General features: G+C 36.4%; 1 protein-coding gene across 6 annotated transcripts in view; it reads right to left on the minus strand.

Moving 5' to 3' along the window:
• Window positions 1-10841: 10841 nt before the first annotated feature.
• Window positions 10842-16678, minus strand: part of septin4b (septin 4b) — a 43897-nt gene continuing 38060 nt past the window's right edge. For all 6 annotated transcript variants that reach the window (XM_052110481.1, XM_052110479.1, XM_052110478.1 and 3 more), the window contains 2 exons: window positions 16022-16121; window positions 10842-12518 (listed from right to left, as the gene is read on the minus strand). In XM_052110481.1, coding sequence (XP_051966441.1) covers window positions 12450-12518; window positions 16022-16121 — 169 coding nt within the window. In that variant the 3' untranslated portion in view covers window positions 10842-12449. The remainder of the gene's footprint in view (window positions 12519-16021; window positions 16122-16678) is intronic.

Consider the following 16678-nt stretch of genomic DNA (forward strand, 5'->3'; position numbering starts at 1 on the left):
AGTCCTTTAAAAGTGCCACACTTCCTTCAACAAGTTGGTGCTGCTACGACTGTGACCTACAGTAGCCACATCACTGTGATCAGCCCACAAGGGCAAACATACGGCTCAATGTTATGTATATCACACGATGCATGCAGACACTTCCTTAAATTTCAATTTTTTATGTTATTTTATTACTTCGCCATGGCAACATTGTTCGACATATCAAAAATCAGTTTGCAATTTAGCTTTGTCAATGTCTTTGCATGGTGTCGACGACATATGATACCTGTAAAATGACATTTCTAGGAGTATTTCAAATATCAGGGTATGCATTTTTCAAACAATCCAAAATGGTTGACTTCCTGTTGGGCGGAGCTTATGACTGTCAGCGTGAAAGTTGTCCGACTTGATGAGATCTTATGTGTACACAATTTGGTGACTGTATTTGAAAAGGTATGTGCTACAGAGCCTCCAAACATGCCCATGTTCTAAATGCCGCTACAGAGCCCCCCTGCACCCCCACATAACTTTGCCGAGCCCTAAAGGCCGACGACTCTGATGTGTGTGAATATTTTCAAGAGTTTTCCCGCACATTAAGTAATTACCGAAAATAACTGAAAACCTTGTAAAGAAGAAAAAGAATAATCTTCAGAAGAACAATAGGGTCTCCGCACCTTCAGTGCTTGTGCCCTATTAATACAATACAAACTTTGTCTATGTAAATGAGGAATTGTCAAACCAAACAAAAGTAAAATATGGAGTGCCACAGGGATCAGTTTTAGGGCCTCTGCTTTTCTCCATGTATATGCTTCCCCTGGGAGATATTATCAGGAATCGTGGAATAAGTTTCCACTGCTATGCTGACGATACACAACTTTATATTTCTTCAAAACCTGATGAGATTTCACAATTCTCAAAATTAGCAGAGTGTATTAATGAAATAAAAGATTGGATGGCCAGAAATTTCCTTTTACTCAATTCTGACAAAACAGAGGTTCTAATTATTGGACCAAAAAAACTCTAAAAATAAGCCACTAAAATATAATTTGACTCTAGATGGATGTACGTTTACATCATCTTCAACAGCGAAGAACTTAGGTGTTATATTTGATACCAATCTGTCCTTTGAAAATCAAATTGCCAATGTTTGTAGAACAGCATTCTTCCACCTAAGAAATATTGCTAAATTAAGGCATATGCTCTCGGTTGCTGATGCCGAAAAACTAATTCATGCGTTCATGACCTCAAGACTAGATTATTGTAATGCATTACTGGGAGGATGTCCAGCAAGATCAATAAATAAACTTCAATTGGTTCAAAATGCAGCAGCCAGAGTGCTGACGAGAACCAAGAAATATGATCATATTAGCGCCATTTTATCATCGTTACATTGGCTACCTGTTAAATTCCGTATTGATTTTAAAATTCTGTTAACTACATACAAAGCTTTGAACGGTCTAGCTCCGCAGTACTTAAGTGACCTTCTACCACGCTATATTCCAACACGTTCAATAAGATCCCAAAATTCTGGCCTGTTAATAGTTCCTAGAATATCAAAATCCACTAAAGGAGGAAGATCCTTTTCATATTTGGCTCCTAAACTGTGGAATAATCTCCCAAACACTGTTCGAGATGCAGACACACTCCCTCAGTTTAAGTCTAGACTAAAGACTCATCTATTTAGCCAGGCATACACCTAATTTATCCTCCAACCCACAATTAGGCTGCTTTAGTTGGGTCTGCCGGAACCAGAAACCAGAAACATTGAGCATGATCTCTAACTCTGCAATACATTAAATGGCATCTACGCTTACATCTTTTTATTTGTTTCCCTGTCTCAACCTCGGGACTCCTATCCTGAGGTCACCAGAACCGGCTGGATCCAGCACCATTCCTGCTTCATGTTGGACTCCACTGCAACATGTCGCAGAATGATGATGACTAAATGCAGCCGGTGTCAGCCAAACATCACTTCAGTCTATTATGATGGACTTCAGAGGATGAAATTATGCCAACTCCAACCTGCATCACCTCGGTCTATTTATGGACTACGATCTTGAAATGAAATGCTTAGACTAACTATTGCCAACAAAAGCCTTCATCAGCCAATTAACAAGGACAATTGCATCTATGTGAACTTCTGCAATTAATCTAGATGGACTTCAAAGACATTGGTCATTAATCTTACAGTTCAAACAAAATCAATGTTTAATCACTGACCCTTAACACTTAGTTTAATAATTTTAAACCATGATTTTACCTATACATAATTAATATTTACATTATACTCATGATGTTAGCCAGAGGGGAACTGGCCCCCACAGTGAGTCTGGTTTCTCCCAAGGTTATTTTTCTCCATTAATCTACATCTTATGGAGTTTTGTGTTCCTTGCCACAGTCGTTTTCAGCTTGCTCACTGGGGTTATTAATACAATTATCATTTAATTATTTTTAAACACTATTAAAAATCGTATTTTATCTAAATTACACAATGATGATTCATCGACTTTATAGACATTACAGTTTTATCGTCTGTTAATGCTGATATTCTGTAAATCTGCTTTGAAACTATGTGTGTTGTGAAAGGCGCTATACAAAAATAAAAATAAAAATTGACTTGGTTCTTTACGTTGTGCATTTAAAATAATTTAACCATGGATTATCCCTTACATAACCAACACTCCTGGAAACATAATAAAACTATTTGATATGAAACATTCAGAATTTCTGTTGCTTGATATTATTTACATAAAACTTCACAACATAGTCCCGCTGTCCACATATGCGGACGTACATTAATTATTATTTTTTTTAACAATTTATTTTGCATGTTTATTAGGTGCTGCTAGTTAAAAATCAAAAAGGGAAAACGCACACAGCAGTCACGCTCGGGTCTCAAGAGATTATACATGATGAAATTGGACTTGACCACACTGCACATATGGATATATGCCAGGTTCTCCAACATTTGATCATTATTTGATGAATTACTGCTGATATGATCAGTTAAAAATGTTCACAAACTTATCTTTTAAACAAAATCAATTTTAACATCTACTTTCTTTCACGGTAATAATGCGATAAATTGTGCCAGGCAATTTTTGTAAATGAAGCACAATCTACAATGAGCCTAATTTACATAGAAAGGAGGCATATTTGCGCCGAATGACAATGACTTCATATAAATATTCAAAATGCGGAACACAATTTCAGTGCTGACTGAGCCAACTAAAATAGATTGCGGGTGGTTAGTAAACAAGATGCAGACATTTACACAGAAATTCCTAAAGCAAAAGTGCGTAGTGAATCTGCCCCATACAGTTTAGCAGGACAAAGACTCAGAAGATTGATACATTTGAAGTTAATTAGACTAAATTAAATTGAAGTTTAGCTTAGACTAAATGTAACCCTTATTTACAGTAGAAACTTTAAACAGTTGTTGCAGGTTTGGTGTCTGATGGTTAGATGACGTGTTATGATGTATAACGACTCGGTTACTAACGTAACCTCGGTTCCCTGAGAGGAGGGAACGAGTATTGCGTAAGTAGCTTACGCTATGGGAAAACTCCGTTTCTCGAGAAATATTGAAGTCTTTATGTAAAACGCATTGCAGCTGCACAGCAGACAGTAATGAGCGAGGCAGCTCGGTCACTGGCTGTGCTGCGGCAACTGCTCGAACCAATGACGGGGCGACTCTGAACGCGCGACCAATGGGCGCAGCGCCTGCTCACAGCGCTCAGAGCCCGCCGAAATTAGCATAGCCAGGCTATATAATGGGCACCCCGTCATATGAGTTCCTTTAGATTTAATCTCCTTCAGCGAAGACCTCCTCTTCGCTGGATCCTCCGGATTGTTGGAGTCTTTCGCCCGCCGTTGACAAGCCTATAGCAGGACTGCTAAGAGGACGCCGGCGCCTTCAGCCGCCTCGAAGCCTTCTGCTACGCCATCCGGCGCAGCATCACTATATCCTTTTTACTAAGCTACTTTGCAAGTGTTCGCCTTTGCGACACTTTTTGTATTTAGTAAAAGAGCAAATTCGAGGCGTTGTTCCAGATGCCTTCGACCTGCGCCTTGTGCAGAGGCCTTCTTCCTGACAGGGACCGTCACATTATCTGCACTCGCTGCCTGGGACCTGACCACGCAGAAGCTGCTTTCACTCGAGGCGGATGCCCCGAATGTGACTCCCTGGGCCTCAACGAGCCGATGATGATGATATATATATATATATAGCCGATGATGTATAACTTTGATTGTTCAGTGGGTCAGAGGGTTTATCTACAGTGTTATCTGCGGTATGCAGAGCATTCTGTATTCTGATGTTCTAGGAGTAACAATACACAGTAAAAACATAATGATGAATCTCTTGAGATCTGCACTTGTATAAAATATAATAATCACAACCCATGACCCAAATACTTTACAATAATGAAGCTTGTGAAAAACTGAATAAAGAAGACTGTTCCATCAACAGGTTAAGCTCTAAGCTCTTTTAACTATTTTACCTTTAATTGTCTTTAGTAACTTTTGTTTAGTTACATTTAACTTAACTGAAACAGAGCAACTCAGTGTTGTGACTCAAGATATATATAAATATATGTTTAAAATATTAAAATGACTTTTTCTACATTGTTAGTGTAGGGATTTCTTGCTGGTATGGTGTCCACTGCTACCATGTAAAATCTATTTGAAATGATATACTTTTTGATTAATGATAGCAAACAAACCTAATTGAATTCCATTCAAAAATGCTGAGAGTGATATATTTGGATCAGAATGTCCTAGAGAAATGACAGTTGGCTTTTTTACTTGATTGAGCAATCATCCTTCAAGAATTATCATGGAATCTACTGAGCCATGCCCTAGCAAACATTTAGAGCACTCTAGTAATCAAACCTCATTGACTTCCATGAAAATGTTTAGATGGGGATCTCAGAATCAGAACGCCGTAGAGACTTCTGGTTTCATTCATTAGACTCAGGGTAGCAATGAGCCTTTTCAGTATCACCTTGGTAACTGCACTGCAACCAAATGCGGTTACCCTAACAACCAAGTAACAAATCACATATCTCTGTACCAGAACATCATAGTGACATCTGGATTCATTCATTTGTCTCAGGGTAGCAAGGAGCCTTTTGAGTTTCACCTTGGTAACTGCCTAGCAACCAGATGTGGTTATCCTAGTAACCAAGTAACAAATCACATATCTCTGCACCAGAACATCGGAGACACTTCCGATTTTGTTCATTTGACTCAGGGTAGCAAGGAGCCTATTAAGTATTACCTTGGTAACTGTCTAGCAACCAGATGTGGTTACCCTAGTAACCAAGTAACAAATCACATATCTCTGCACCAGAACATCATACAGACTTCCAGTTTTGATTTAGGGCAGCAAGAAGCCTTTTCAAAATTACCTTGGTAACTGCCTAGCATTCAGATGGTGTTACCCTAGCAACCATGTAACAAATCACATATCTCTTCACCAGAACAATGTAGAAACTTCCAGTTTAATTCATTTGTCTCAGGTTAGCAAGGAGGCTTTTAAGTATCACCTTGGTAACTGCCTAGCAACCATATGGGGTTACCCTAGCAATCAAGTAACAAAACATATATCTCTGCACCAGAACATAGTAGAGACTTCCGGTTTCATTCATTTGACTCAAAAAAAAAAATCACAAACGACAAAAATCTAACTTTGGGCCATAACTGCGGAATCATTTTGCTTAAAAAAAATCACTGGAGTCATATGGATTAATTTTATGCTGCCTTTATGTGCATTTTACAGCTTCAAATTTTTCATAAACTTAGTTTAGGCATGATCTATTCTGTCTATTTTTATTATTTGGCATCCAGTGGATCATTTCTGTCAATTCAAATAGTTTTTTAATTTCTTCACATGTGCTTGGACCCTGATGATTGCCGCTTGCAGCTATATTTATTATTATTAGTAATATTATTATTTTCTTGATTCATTTTTTGATTAATATATCCTTAAATATATATTTTTATATTATTAGGTGACGTTTTCAGTAAATATTGATATATGCAATTAATTAGATAAAAATGTTTTATCAATTGACTGACCTAGTTAAAATGTATCGCCTTACAAGTCATGTAACATAGTAAGAGTGTTTTTTAGAAATGCTATGATATGTACAACAAGCAATGAAAAAAATCATAACAGGACCCAATGAGCCCAGGTATGGGCTTTATATTTGATCCATTTGACTGAAACGTACATAATTGTGGCCTATGAACTTTAGACTCAAATAGTGACTACACATAGTGTGAAATTTGGGTGATATTGTGATTTTTTTTTTGCTTAAATAGGTTAAAATTTGTCTTTATAAAATCTTTTACCTCGTCCATCTCCTGAACTGAATGATTCTGAAAATAACCATTATTTTATGCAGTTTTTTGGTCATTACAGAGCAGAAATATTTAGGGAAATGGTCACTTTAAAAAACTTGAAGCACTAGTTTTGTGATGTGAGAGCACTGACTGTAAAAGAGACTTGGTAAAGGTTTGGTTAAGGTTAAGGTTTGATTAACCACTGAACAGCCCCAGTTGCACACACATTGGTTTAATAATTTAAATCAATAAAATACAAACCAAACAAAAATAAACCTCAATCACAGTCATTCTTCATCCACTGGGACACTGTTGAAATGCATGAATTAATTGGATTTGGACATCCTGAGATTACGTTTGCTCTCTCAAACAGACACCCACATGCACTGATAAAGCAGGTTAAAGCATGTCCAACTCAAAGATCTGCAACTGACTTTTATATAAATTAAACACTTTATAAAGCTTTTAGTTTTGGTGAATGAATGGTTTCATTGCAACAATTATATTTATGTTTTTTCATAATTGTGAATTTTTGTTTTAAATTGTTTATAAGCTTTATTTGAATTATGTATGTATGGTTTAAATATGTTTGCCTCAACATTGATATTATCTCCTATTTTTTAAGTGCAAATTTAGGCTACTAGATTCGATTCTGATTGTAAGTGATTTCAGTCTGGTTTACTAGTTGACTTGTGCTAAGCGTTTACTGCCACTCAGTGGAAGACAAGAGAGATTCATGTGCTGTGATGTCACATGGGGAAATTGTCACAAGGTCTGTATCTCAGAAACTGTCAGGGTTTGAGTCAAAAGTCCAGTCAGACAAATGTGCGTTTTCTTTAGCAGTTGTTTTGCATTTGTATCAAATTAGACTACTCAAATTAGAGTATTTTTGGTGAATTTTGTGAATCTCTTGAATTCTTCTATGCTATACTTGTTGGTTAAACAAGTGAACACAATAAAACTGCACTGGCATACTTTCAGACAAAAGTCAATAGTATAATGAAGGTAGATTTGAACTGAAAATATGAACTTTTTGCTCAGGGTATATAACAAACCCCTAAACCCAACATCACCCCTAAACTCGACACAACCCCTAACCCAACACGTCCCCCTAAACCCAACACGTCCCCTAAACCCAACACGTCCCCTAAACCCAACTCAACTCATAAACCCAACACATCCCCTAAACCCAACTCAACTCCTAAACCAAACTCAACTCCTAAACCAAACTCAACTCCTAAACCCAACACATCCCCTAAACCCAACTCAACTCCTAAACCCAACACATCCCCTAAACCCAACACATCCCCTAAACCTAACACAACCCCTAAACCTAACTCAACTCCTAAACCTAAAACAACCCCTAAACCCAACTCAACTCCTAAACCAAACACAACCCCTAAACCAAACTCAACTCCTAAACTCAACACATCCCCTAAACCCAACTCAACTCCTAAACCCAACACAACCCCTAAACACAACACATCCCCTAAACCCAACACAACCCCTAAACCCAACACAACCCCTAAACCCAACTCCTAAACCCAACACAACCCCTAAACCCAACACAACCCCTAAACCAAACTCAACTCCTAAACCCAACACATCCCCTAAACCCAACTCAACTCCTAAACCCAACACATCCCCTAAACCCAACACAACCCCTAAACCCAACTCAACTCCTAAACCCAACACATCCCCTAAACCCAACTCAACTCCTAAACGCAACTCAACCCCTAAACCCAACACATCCCCTAAACCAAACTCAACTCCTAAACCCAACACATCCCCTAAACCCAACTCAACTCCTAAACCAAACTCAACTCCTAAACCCAACACATCCCCTAAACCCAACTCAACTCCTAAACCCAACAAAACCCCTAAACCCGACACATCCCCTAAACCCGACACAACCCCTAAACCCAACACATCCCCTAAACCCGACACAACCCCTAAACCCAACACAACTCCTAAACCCAACACATCCCCTAAACCCAACTCAACTCCTAAACCCAACACAACCCCTAAACCCAACACAACCCCTAAACCAACACAACCCCTAAACCCAACACAACCCCTAAACCCAACTCAACCCCTAAACCAACACAACCCCTTAAACCCAACTCAACTCCTAAACCCAACACAACCCCTAAACCCAACACAACCTCTAAACCCAACACATCCCCTAAACCAACACAACCCCTAAACCAACACAACCCCTAAACCCAACACAACCCCTAAACCCAACTCAACTCCTAAACCAAAGCCTCACAGAAAACTTTCTGAATTTTTACATTTACAATAAAACATAATTTAGAATGATTTAGAAGCGGATTTCCACATGGGGACTGACTAGATGTCCCCACAACCTCTGTTGGGTTTTACGATCCTTATGGGGACATTTGGTACCCGCAAAGTGATAAATGCACACACACACACACACATCAATGCAAAATTGCTAATAAGTTAAAAAGCTCTTCATTAATTCACAAAACAGTTTGTATTTATTATTTAAATATTTCTAGGCATTCTTAAACAATATTTTTTTTATGTATTTATTAAAGCCAGTGGACAATTTTATCAAACCAGTTAAAAATAAAGAGTAGTGAAGTTTGCACAAAGAAAATAAATTGAAAACTATGATATAATAATAGAAAGTCAAAGAAATGTGAGCTGCTCATTTTAGACCAAAATAAACAGAGAATATTAAAATACATTGAAAACATATTAAAAACAAAGTGTTTTGATGTCCTTAACTGTGTACCTGAAAGAAGAGTAATATATTTATTTTCCATTTCTGATACAGTTTCACGAGGTCACTGAATATAAATGATCCTTAAGACATACCATGACCCAAAAATCAATATACTAGTCTTGTTAAACATCCTTATTTGAAAAAATGAAATACCTTCTAACAACAGAAAATAAGCATCTATAGTAAATATGTGCAATCATTTTCCTGTTATTTAAAGTTTTCTTTTTACTGCTTACTATTATTATTCTTTTTCATCAGAAAATATATGCCATGGGACAAATCTATAATCTATCTCTATAGACTTAAACTCCATGTCTATAACATCATAACTTTACAGATATTTTCACTAGGAGTATCCGTCTTCATGCTCGTCATTAAACATGCACTTGTGGAATGAGTTCAACTTCAAGGCCTGGAACAGCTTTTCCAGACGATAAATCATAAATGTGTTAGTCTTGTTAACAAAAATATCACTCTCCAGTACTTTATATCTCCAATAAGAAAATAAAAGAATTTTCCATTAGAAACTTTCAAAAAGAAGTAATTTTACAAAGACACAGACAAAACCAAAAATACATACAAGAGATGCAATTAATGAACACTGTACAAACAAACTTACACATTGTAGAAAAAATGATTAAATAACTTCACTGTGTCTATCCTATGATATCGAGCACTTAAAAAACAATCTTGGAAGTACAAACACGCAAAGGACAACAAGCAAAGTGGTTAAAGGGCTGCTGTATTGACCGGCCCCTGAACCAGAACACCCTTCACAAAATCAATGCCTTTATTTTTATTACTGAACAAAAGACATTAAATAAACTATACTGCACCTGTAAGCACTCAAAACAATAACAGTCCTTGTATGTGTAAATCTTACAGAACAAATCAACATGTACAGGTCATAGTTCACCCCAAATAATATATATATATATTTTTCCAAATTCCCAAACATTTCATTTTTACTGTAATAGAATGATGACTGTTACAGTATGAGAATCTTATAAAAATTACCATTACGAAAAAGGGTGGGAATTATTTTTTTTCTAATATAGTTTTGCATTCTGTATTCCCTTAAATAAATGAACTACTGATTATTACAGTACCTTATTGTAGTATTACAGCTGAACAATGATATTTGTAGTAAAACCATATTAAAATCACAACATTTATCATGGTTTAGTAAAAATCATTATTTCATGTCGACCATAGTTCAACAATGGTATATGTAGTAAATCTATGGTTAACCCTTATGATAATTAACTAGGGCATTACTACAGTAATCACTGTTTAAACATGGTATTTGTAGTAAAACTACAGGAAATAAAATACTAACCCAAGTAATACGAAGTAAAAAATGACTACAGTCATGGCTACTATAATATCACTATAATAAAACCATGAAACCTAAAATAATTGTAAAAGAAAATAAATTCCCTTCGCAATAAGGAGAATTACCGCAAAAAAAATTGTAAAAGAAAAACAAATCTCAAAAGTAAACCTCCCAGACGCATTGCAGTAATGACAATGAGATTTATTTATTATCATTTTTATTTTTGAATATACATACAAATATAATATATATATATATATATACACAAATATAATATAATATAATATAATATAATATAATATATATATATATATATATATATATATATATATATATATATATATATATATATATATATATATATATATATATATATAATTATTAAACTATTTAATATTATAAAAAATAAATGATTCTGATTACCGTAATACATCTGGGCAGTTTACGGTTTTATTTTGTAATTATCATTATTCTCAATGGTGATTTTCATTCTCGTTCCTGTAATATCTGTCTAAATTAATTTATAATTAAAATAAGATATCATTATTATTGTATTGTATTACAGTACGAGAATTAGATTTAATTTATTTTTTCATAATTCAGTAATTAGAATTTTGGGAAAGGTTTGGGAATTTAGGTCCATAAAATAATGTCACAATGCAAAAAATTATTAAATAGTCCTAAAATAGACTTCATTTTCATACTCAAAATATAATTTCTTAATTATAATGAAATATGACCCCGCATCTATTCATGATATTCAAATGTATAAACCGTTTACCTTATTTCTGTGTCTGGAATTGTAAATGTGAATGTGCAAACAAAATGTGTGTTCATTGATATGGTCATCACATGCACTGATGGGGCTTTTCCACCACACGGTACAACTCGACTCAATTCGACTCTGCTCGCTTTTTGGAGTTTTCCACTGTGCATTGTACCTGATACTTTCTTTAGTATCTCGGTCGAGGTTCCAAGTGAGCTAAGCCGATACTAAATGTGACGTCAAAATCTTGCAGATCACTGATTGGTGAGGGAGAACAGTCACTACCAGCGTCACTGGATTTCCGATACGCGACATCAACCCGCTAGTTTTAAATTTAGCAACAGCGATAACAGTTTCATTTGTTCACGCAACTTTCGAATTGTAAAAGAAATGGCTGTGCGCAAAACCACGCCATGATCAATAAACGAGGTGCAGACGGTACTCTCGTTAGCGATGAGTGAAACCAAAAAGTCTCTCAGGAAGTGTCTCAGCTGTTGGCCGCACACAGCTATCACCTGATCTTCCAACAGTGTAGAAAAAAGTAAAAAAAAAACTTAAGTGACTACAGAACCATCAAGCAACTATGACGACCAGCCTATAATCCCACCCACGTTGATGCGGCACTCAAATGAAATGGAAATGCAAGCTCAGAAACATAAAACAAGTAGAGTTGAGGGAGTCGAACCGTAACGTGCAGTGGAAAAGTTCCAAAAGCTCTAGACAAGGCAAGCGGGGGCCAAATTGATGCCCTGAACAGAGGGGTGGGGGGGGGTACAAGGTAAAAATCTGATGTGGTGTAAGCTGTGAGGCGATCGTCTGTGTTCTGTGGCTTCGATTGGGTCCTTGAATAAAGTATAACGTGCAAGGAAGGGCAGTCATTGGAGATTCTGATGCCCCGCCAGGTTCACACATCCTCTGTGAGTGGGGTGTATTAATTTCACCACCCATATTAACAGACTACACCATTCGCCCTGCAGCACCCCTCACCCCAGACAACAACTTTGGGGGTGTGTTGAAGAGGGTTTCGCCCAGGGCACCAAACAAGCTAGAACCGCTACCGGTCCAACGCGACCGCACCGCTCACGGAGGATGTGTGAACCTGCCGTAAAAGGCAACATAATATGAGTAAGAGCAGTGGTACTGACTCCAGTTCTCATATACTGCAGTAATTCAACAGATATCACAGCGAAGGTGCTGGAGAGGGCGGGGCAACTCTGGTGGGCGTGGTCAGGGGTAGTGCCTAAGAGCAGAATGACACATCGTTAATATGCCTCTTTCTGCGTGTGCATCTGCTCTTGAATCTTCTGCAGCATCTCCTGCATCCGTCGCAACTGCAAAACAAGAACAAACACACAAACATGAAACTGACAAATCAATACTGATCGATCAATGAGGCCAAGAGATTGGCCGACAGGCTACAATGTGTCACGTGATCGAGTGGACATTTGATAAATATTGATCAGATAGCTCACATTAGTGACCCGGATGTCACATAGGCAAACGGTCAATAATGTGCCCGACTTCACTATCAGTATGTCATGATGTAAATGCAGAGAAACATTTACATGCTCACAATATGCAGGAAATCAATATCTTTGTTACGCAACAAATGTTTTTAATTAGAGGTAAAATCGATCCAACATCCTGCATGTGTCGTCATATATCAATGTGACCACAGCAATGGAAGGCTGCATAATAAATGTTACATTTAAGTAATGATTGAGTTGAAATGTACATGTGTGTGTAAAATTTAAAGGGACAGTTCACCCAGCATCATTTATAATTTATAATGAATATTTAATTTATTCAGTCACATTAAGTCACAAGGGTGAGTAATTGATGATATTTGTGAGTTAACTTTTAATGTCATGATTTTAGAGTTATTTGAAAAGGATGTCAGTTTCTATGAATATCAGAATATTTGTTTACAGCTCATAGTAGTGATGTCAGTGTGTATGAAGACAGACGTGCAGTGTGAAATCATATCAACAAGACTTTAATCTCAAATTCCAATGCAATAAATTCAGAACAGAAAATGACTATCATATTTTCTTCATAGATTTCCAACTCAAATGATGAAACTGGAACAGAATTCTGTTGTTAATTCAAACATATGAATCTACTAATCTTCCAAAATATATTTATTTCATGACTGAGTATCTCTATCATTGAAACAAGTACAAAATATATTTCACCATCTAACTCAATACAAGAGAAACATATCATATGAGGTTATCTTTTGGGAAGCTGAAGGGAGTATTAGAGTGAATCTTTCAAAATCTATAAAAACACGTCAAGGTCATATTTGACCTCAAAATCTAAATAAATAAAAAGCTTCTAATCAAATTGTCTTTTGTATATGTCTTATATCTTCAGCTTTAGTCTGTCAATAGGAAATAGAAATGTTAGACTCCCAAATGTTACTTTTGCAAACAGATTAGAATAGAAGAACAGGGAGCCCTGCAACAGCTGTCATGACCCCCACAAAGTCCCCTACTGAACATCGTGTCAGTCTGAGGTTACATAAAGAGACAGAAGTAATTGAGACTAAACAGAACTGTGGAGAATTCTACAAGAAGTTTGAACATCCTGTCTGCCAACATTCAAGAGAAACTGTGTCCAGGTGTATTTAGGAGAATTGGGGCTGTTTTAAAGGCAAAGGTCATCCCACCAAATATTGATTTAGCTTTTTTATGTTTACTGGAATTTGTATGACGTTAATTGATCAATGAAAACTATGTGTCATTATTTTATTAAGAAATCCTCACTATGAATAATTTTTCACAAGAGCATAAAACATTTGCACAGTACTGTATATATATATATATAGATATAGACATTTATTTTCAAGTATTTCATTCACATTTAAGTATAAATCATGGTTGTACTTGTTGTAGAGAATTGAATTTATGCAGCTTTTAATTTAGAATAATAATAAAAAGAATTGTGTCTGGACAGGATCATTTCCATTATTGCACAATTGCGGGGTATTATTAACATTCCAGTAATGAGAATTTCTGAGTGAAATGTGCTTAGTTGTTATCAAAGTCATGTCATTTAAAGAACAACTTTAAGTCCTTTTTTTTTACTCTAAATTTTACTTCTGAAAGTGAAAGTTAAAGTGGAGGTTTAGAGTAGAAACAACATAAATATTGATCCGTTTCTCACCCACATCTATCATATCACTTCAGAAGACATGTATAAAACCACTGGAGTCTTATAAATTACTTAATACAAGAATTATTAATTCTTTATGTGATTTGTGGAGCTACAAAGTTTTGGTCACCATTCAATTGCATTATATGGACCTACAGAGCAGAAATATTCTTCTAAAAATCTTCATTTGTGTTCTGCAGAAGAAATAAAGTCACACAGATCTGGGACAACATGAGGGTGAGTAAATCATGAGAGAATTTTTCATTTCTGGGTGAACTATCCCTTTAATATTCCCAAAATAGGCTTAATTTTCTTCTGCAAAGTATCATTTCAATTTTTTAGTGGTCCAAGCAAAAAGGTGCAGAATCCTGATGTAATAGTCCTGATTTTCTTTAACTTCTTCATTTGCCCTAAAAGTGTCTGGGCAGCAACTGTATGGGCTAGATCATTCCTTCTCCTCTGATTCCCCGAGTCAAAACAAACTAAATGTATATCTCCGACCAATTTAAGCTTTTGAATTCCTCCTTGAACATTGATGCAATTCACTCAAAATGTGGCTTATATCATCTAAAGACCCTCATGACAAAATGTTATGTAATGTATTTCAATTAGTCAAATCATGCAGAAGATATAGGTTAATACGTGAATTGGGCAAATGCCAAAAACATGATTGGCCTATGTCTTATAAATGATTTGGTGAATCAGACAAGTGGTCTATGAGGGGTGTAAAATAGTAGTTCTTTTTTATATTTTAAATGGAGGACATATCACCTATCAAAGATCAACCATTTTAAGTTTTCTGTATGAAAAAACCAAAAAAATACTTTTTCTAACTCCTCTTATATTTTAGTCCAATTCACACACAATTATGCAAGTATCATCTAGGGATGCTCATGACAAAAAAGTTTATTTGTAAAAAATAAGTTAATGGTTAATGGTTAAGTTAATGGTTGATAAGTGCATTAAGCAAACACCAAACAATGTATTGGCTTATATCTTCTAAACTGTTTGATAAATCTTAATTTTTATGATAGATTTTTTTTAGGAATCCTCCAGATGCTAAATATTTTCTTCAGTAAACTCAAGAGTGGAAAGAATACCCAAGATGTAACAAGAGTACTTGGCATTGAAATGACTTTGCCCCTGACAGAAGTTTGGCAATTTCTGTCATTTTCTTCAGCGATCGCACTTGATAATTGCTGCTTGCGTCTATATTCTTCTATGAATTTTGGGGTTAAATATGACCTGGACATTTACTCTCATTATGGGATGCAGGATTAAAGTGCATCATCCCAGTTATGTGCAGGATTTCAAAACTCTAAGACACGGCACATTTCACAGTGAGCATGTTCCTTACAGAATGGCATACAACATGTGCTCAACTGTCTGATCCCTGTCTGTTACACCTACAGGGGGCGCCACTGCTCCATATAACCCGTGTTGTAGGAGAGATGGGTGAAGGGTTCATTTGAGGTTCACATGGTTAAGTACACAGGCCGTTTCTAGCATGACCATCTATATGACACCCTATGAGAAGCAAGCGGTGTCAGGACCCTTTAGGTTGCGGATCAGTATTTGGTTCTGGTTCTATGGGGGGCTCATCGCATGGCTCTGGGTCGGGATGCTGCTTGTTTTGCTGTATTTGCTCATGTTCGTCAGGGCAGGGAGAATGCTGTACCTCCTCGTCTTTCTCACGGATCAGCTTCTCCGTCTCGTTGTCAGTGACGCCGGTCACCATTGGAATGGGGAAGTCTGTGCCGCTCTCCCGGGTCAATTTACTGCTCAGAAAAACAAGCACACACAAGTAAATATGTTTTTTTAAATATCTCTAAAATATGCAGAGGATGAGAATTGTGAATATATTATATAAAATATATAAAACATACGCAATGCCCCCAAAATGCACTGTCCATGAACAGGGTACACACTGCCTTCCAATACATTTTCAAAGCCCCCAAATGTTCTTTGGAGAGAGAATTTTAAGATCATTTACATTACATTATTAGATTACAACATTATCTATGGTAAACGTATGCATGGATAGTACACATCAATTCAACACCCAAGAAAATAATCTCATTCCATTTTCTTCATTTTTACCCCAATCGGAGTGTTGATTAGATTTGTCAAGCACCAACCATTCAACCCCGTTACCAAAGTAACTCTACGAAAACCTATCTTCATTACTTTGTGGAAAATGTTTGTTTAAAAATAACTACAAACCAACATTTACTCCCCAACTGTCATATATGACACATTCCAGAGTGTCCCGTAGAGGGTGCTAGCTTTATTTTATTTTTTATTTTGAAGTCCTGCTCTTGTTTCCTGTTTTCCT

The sequence above is a fragment of the Xyrauchen texanus genome, chromosome 38, assembly GCF_025860055.1.
Source record: "Xyrauchen texanus isolate HMW12.3.18 chromosome 38, RBS_HiC_50CHRs, whole genome shotgun sequence".
Classification (NCBI taxonomy): Eukaryota; Metazoa; Chordata; class Actinopteri; order Cypriniformes; family Catostomidae; genus Xyrauchen; species Xyrauchen texanus.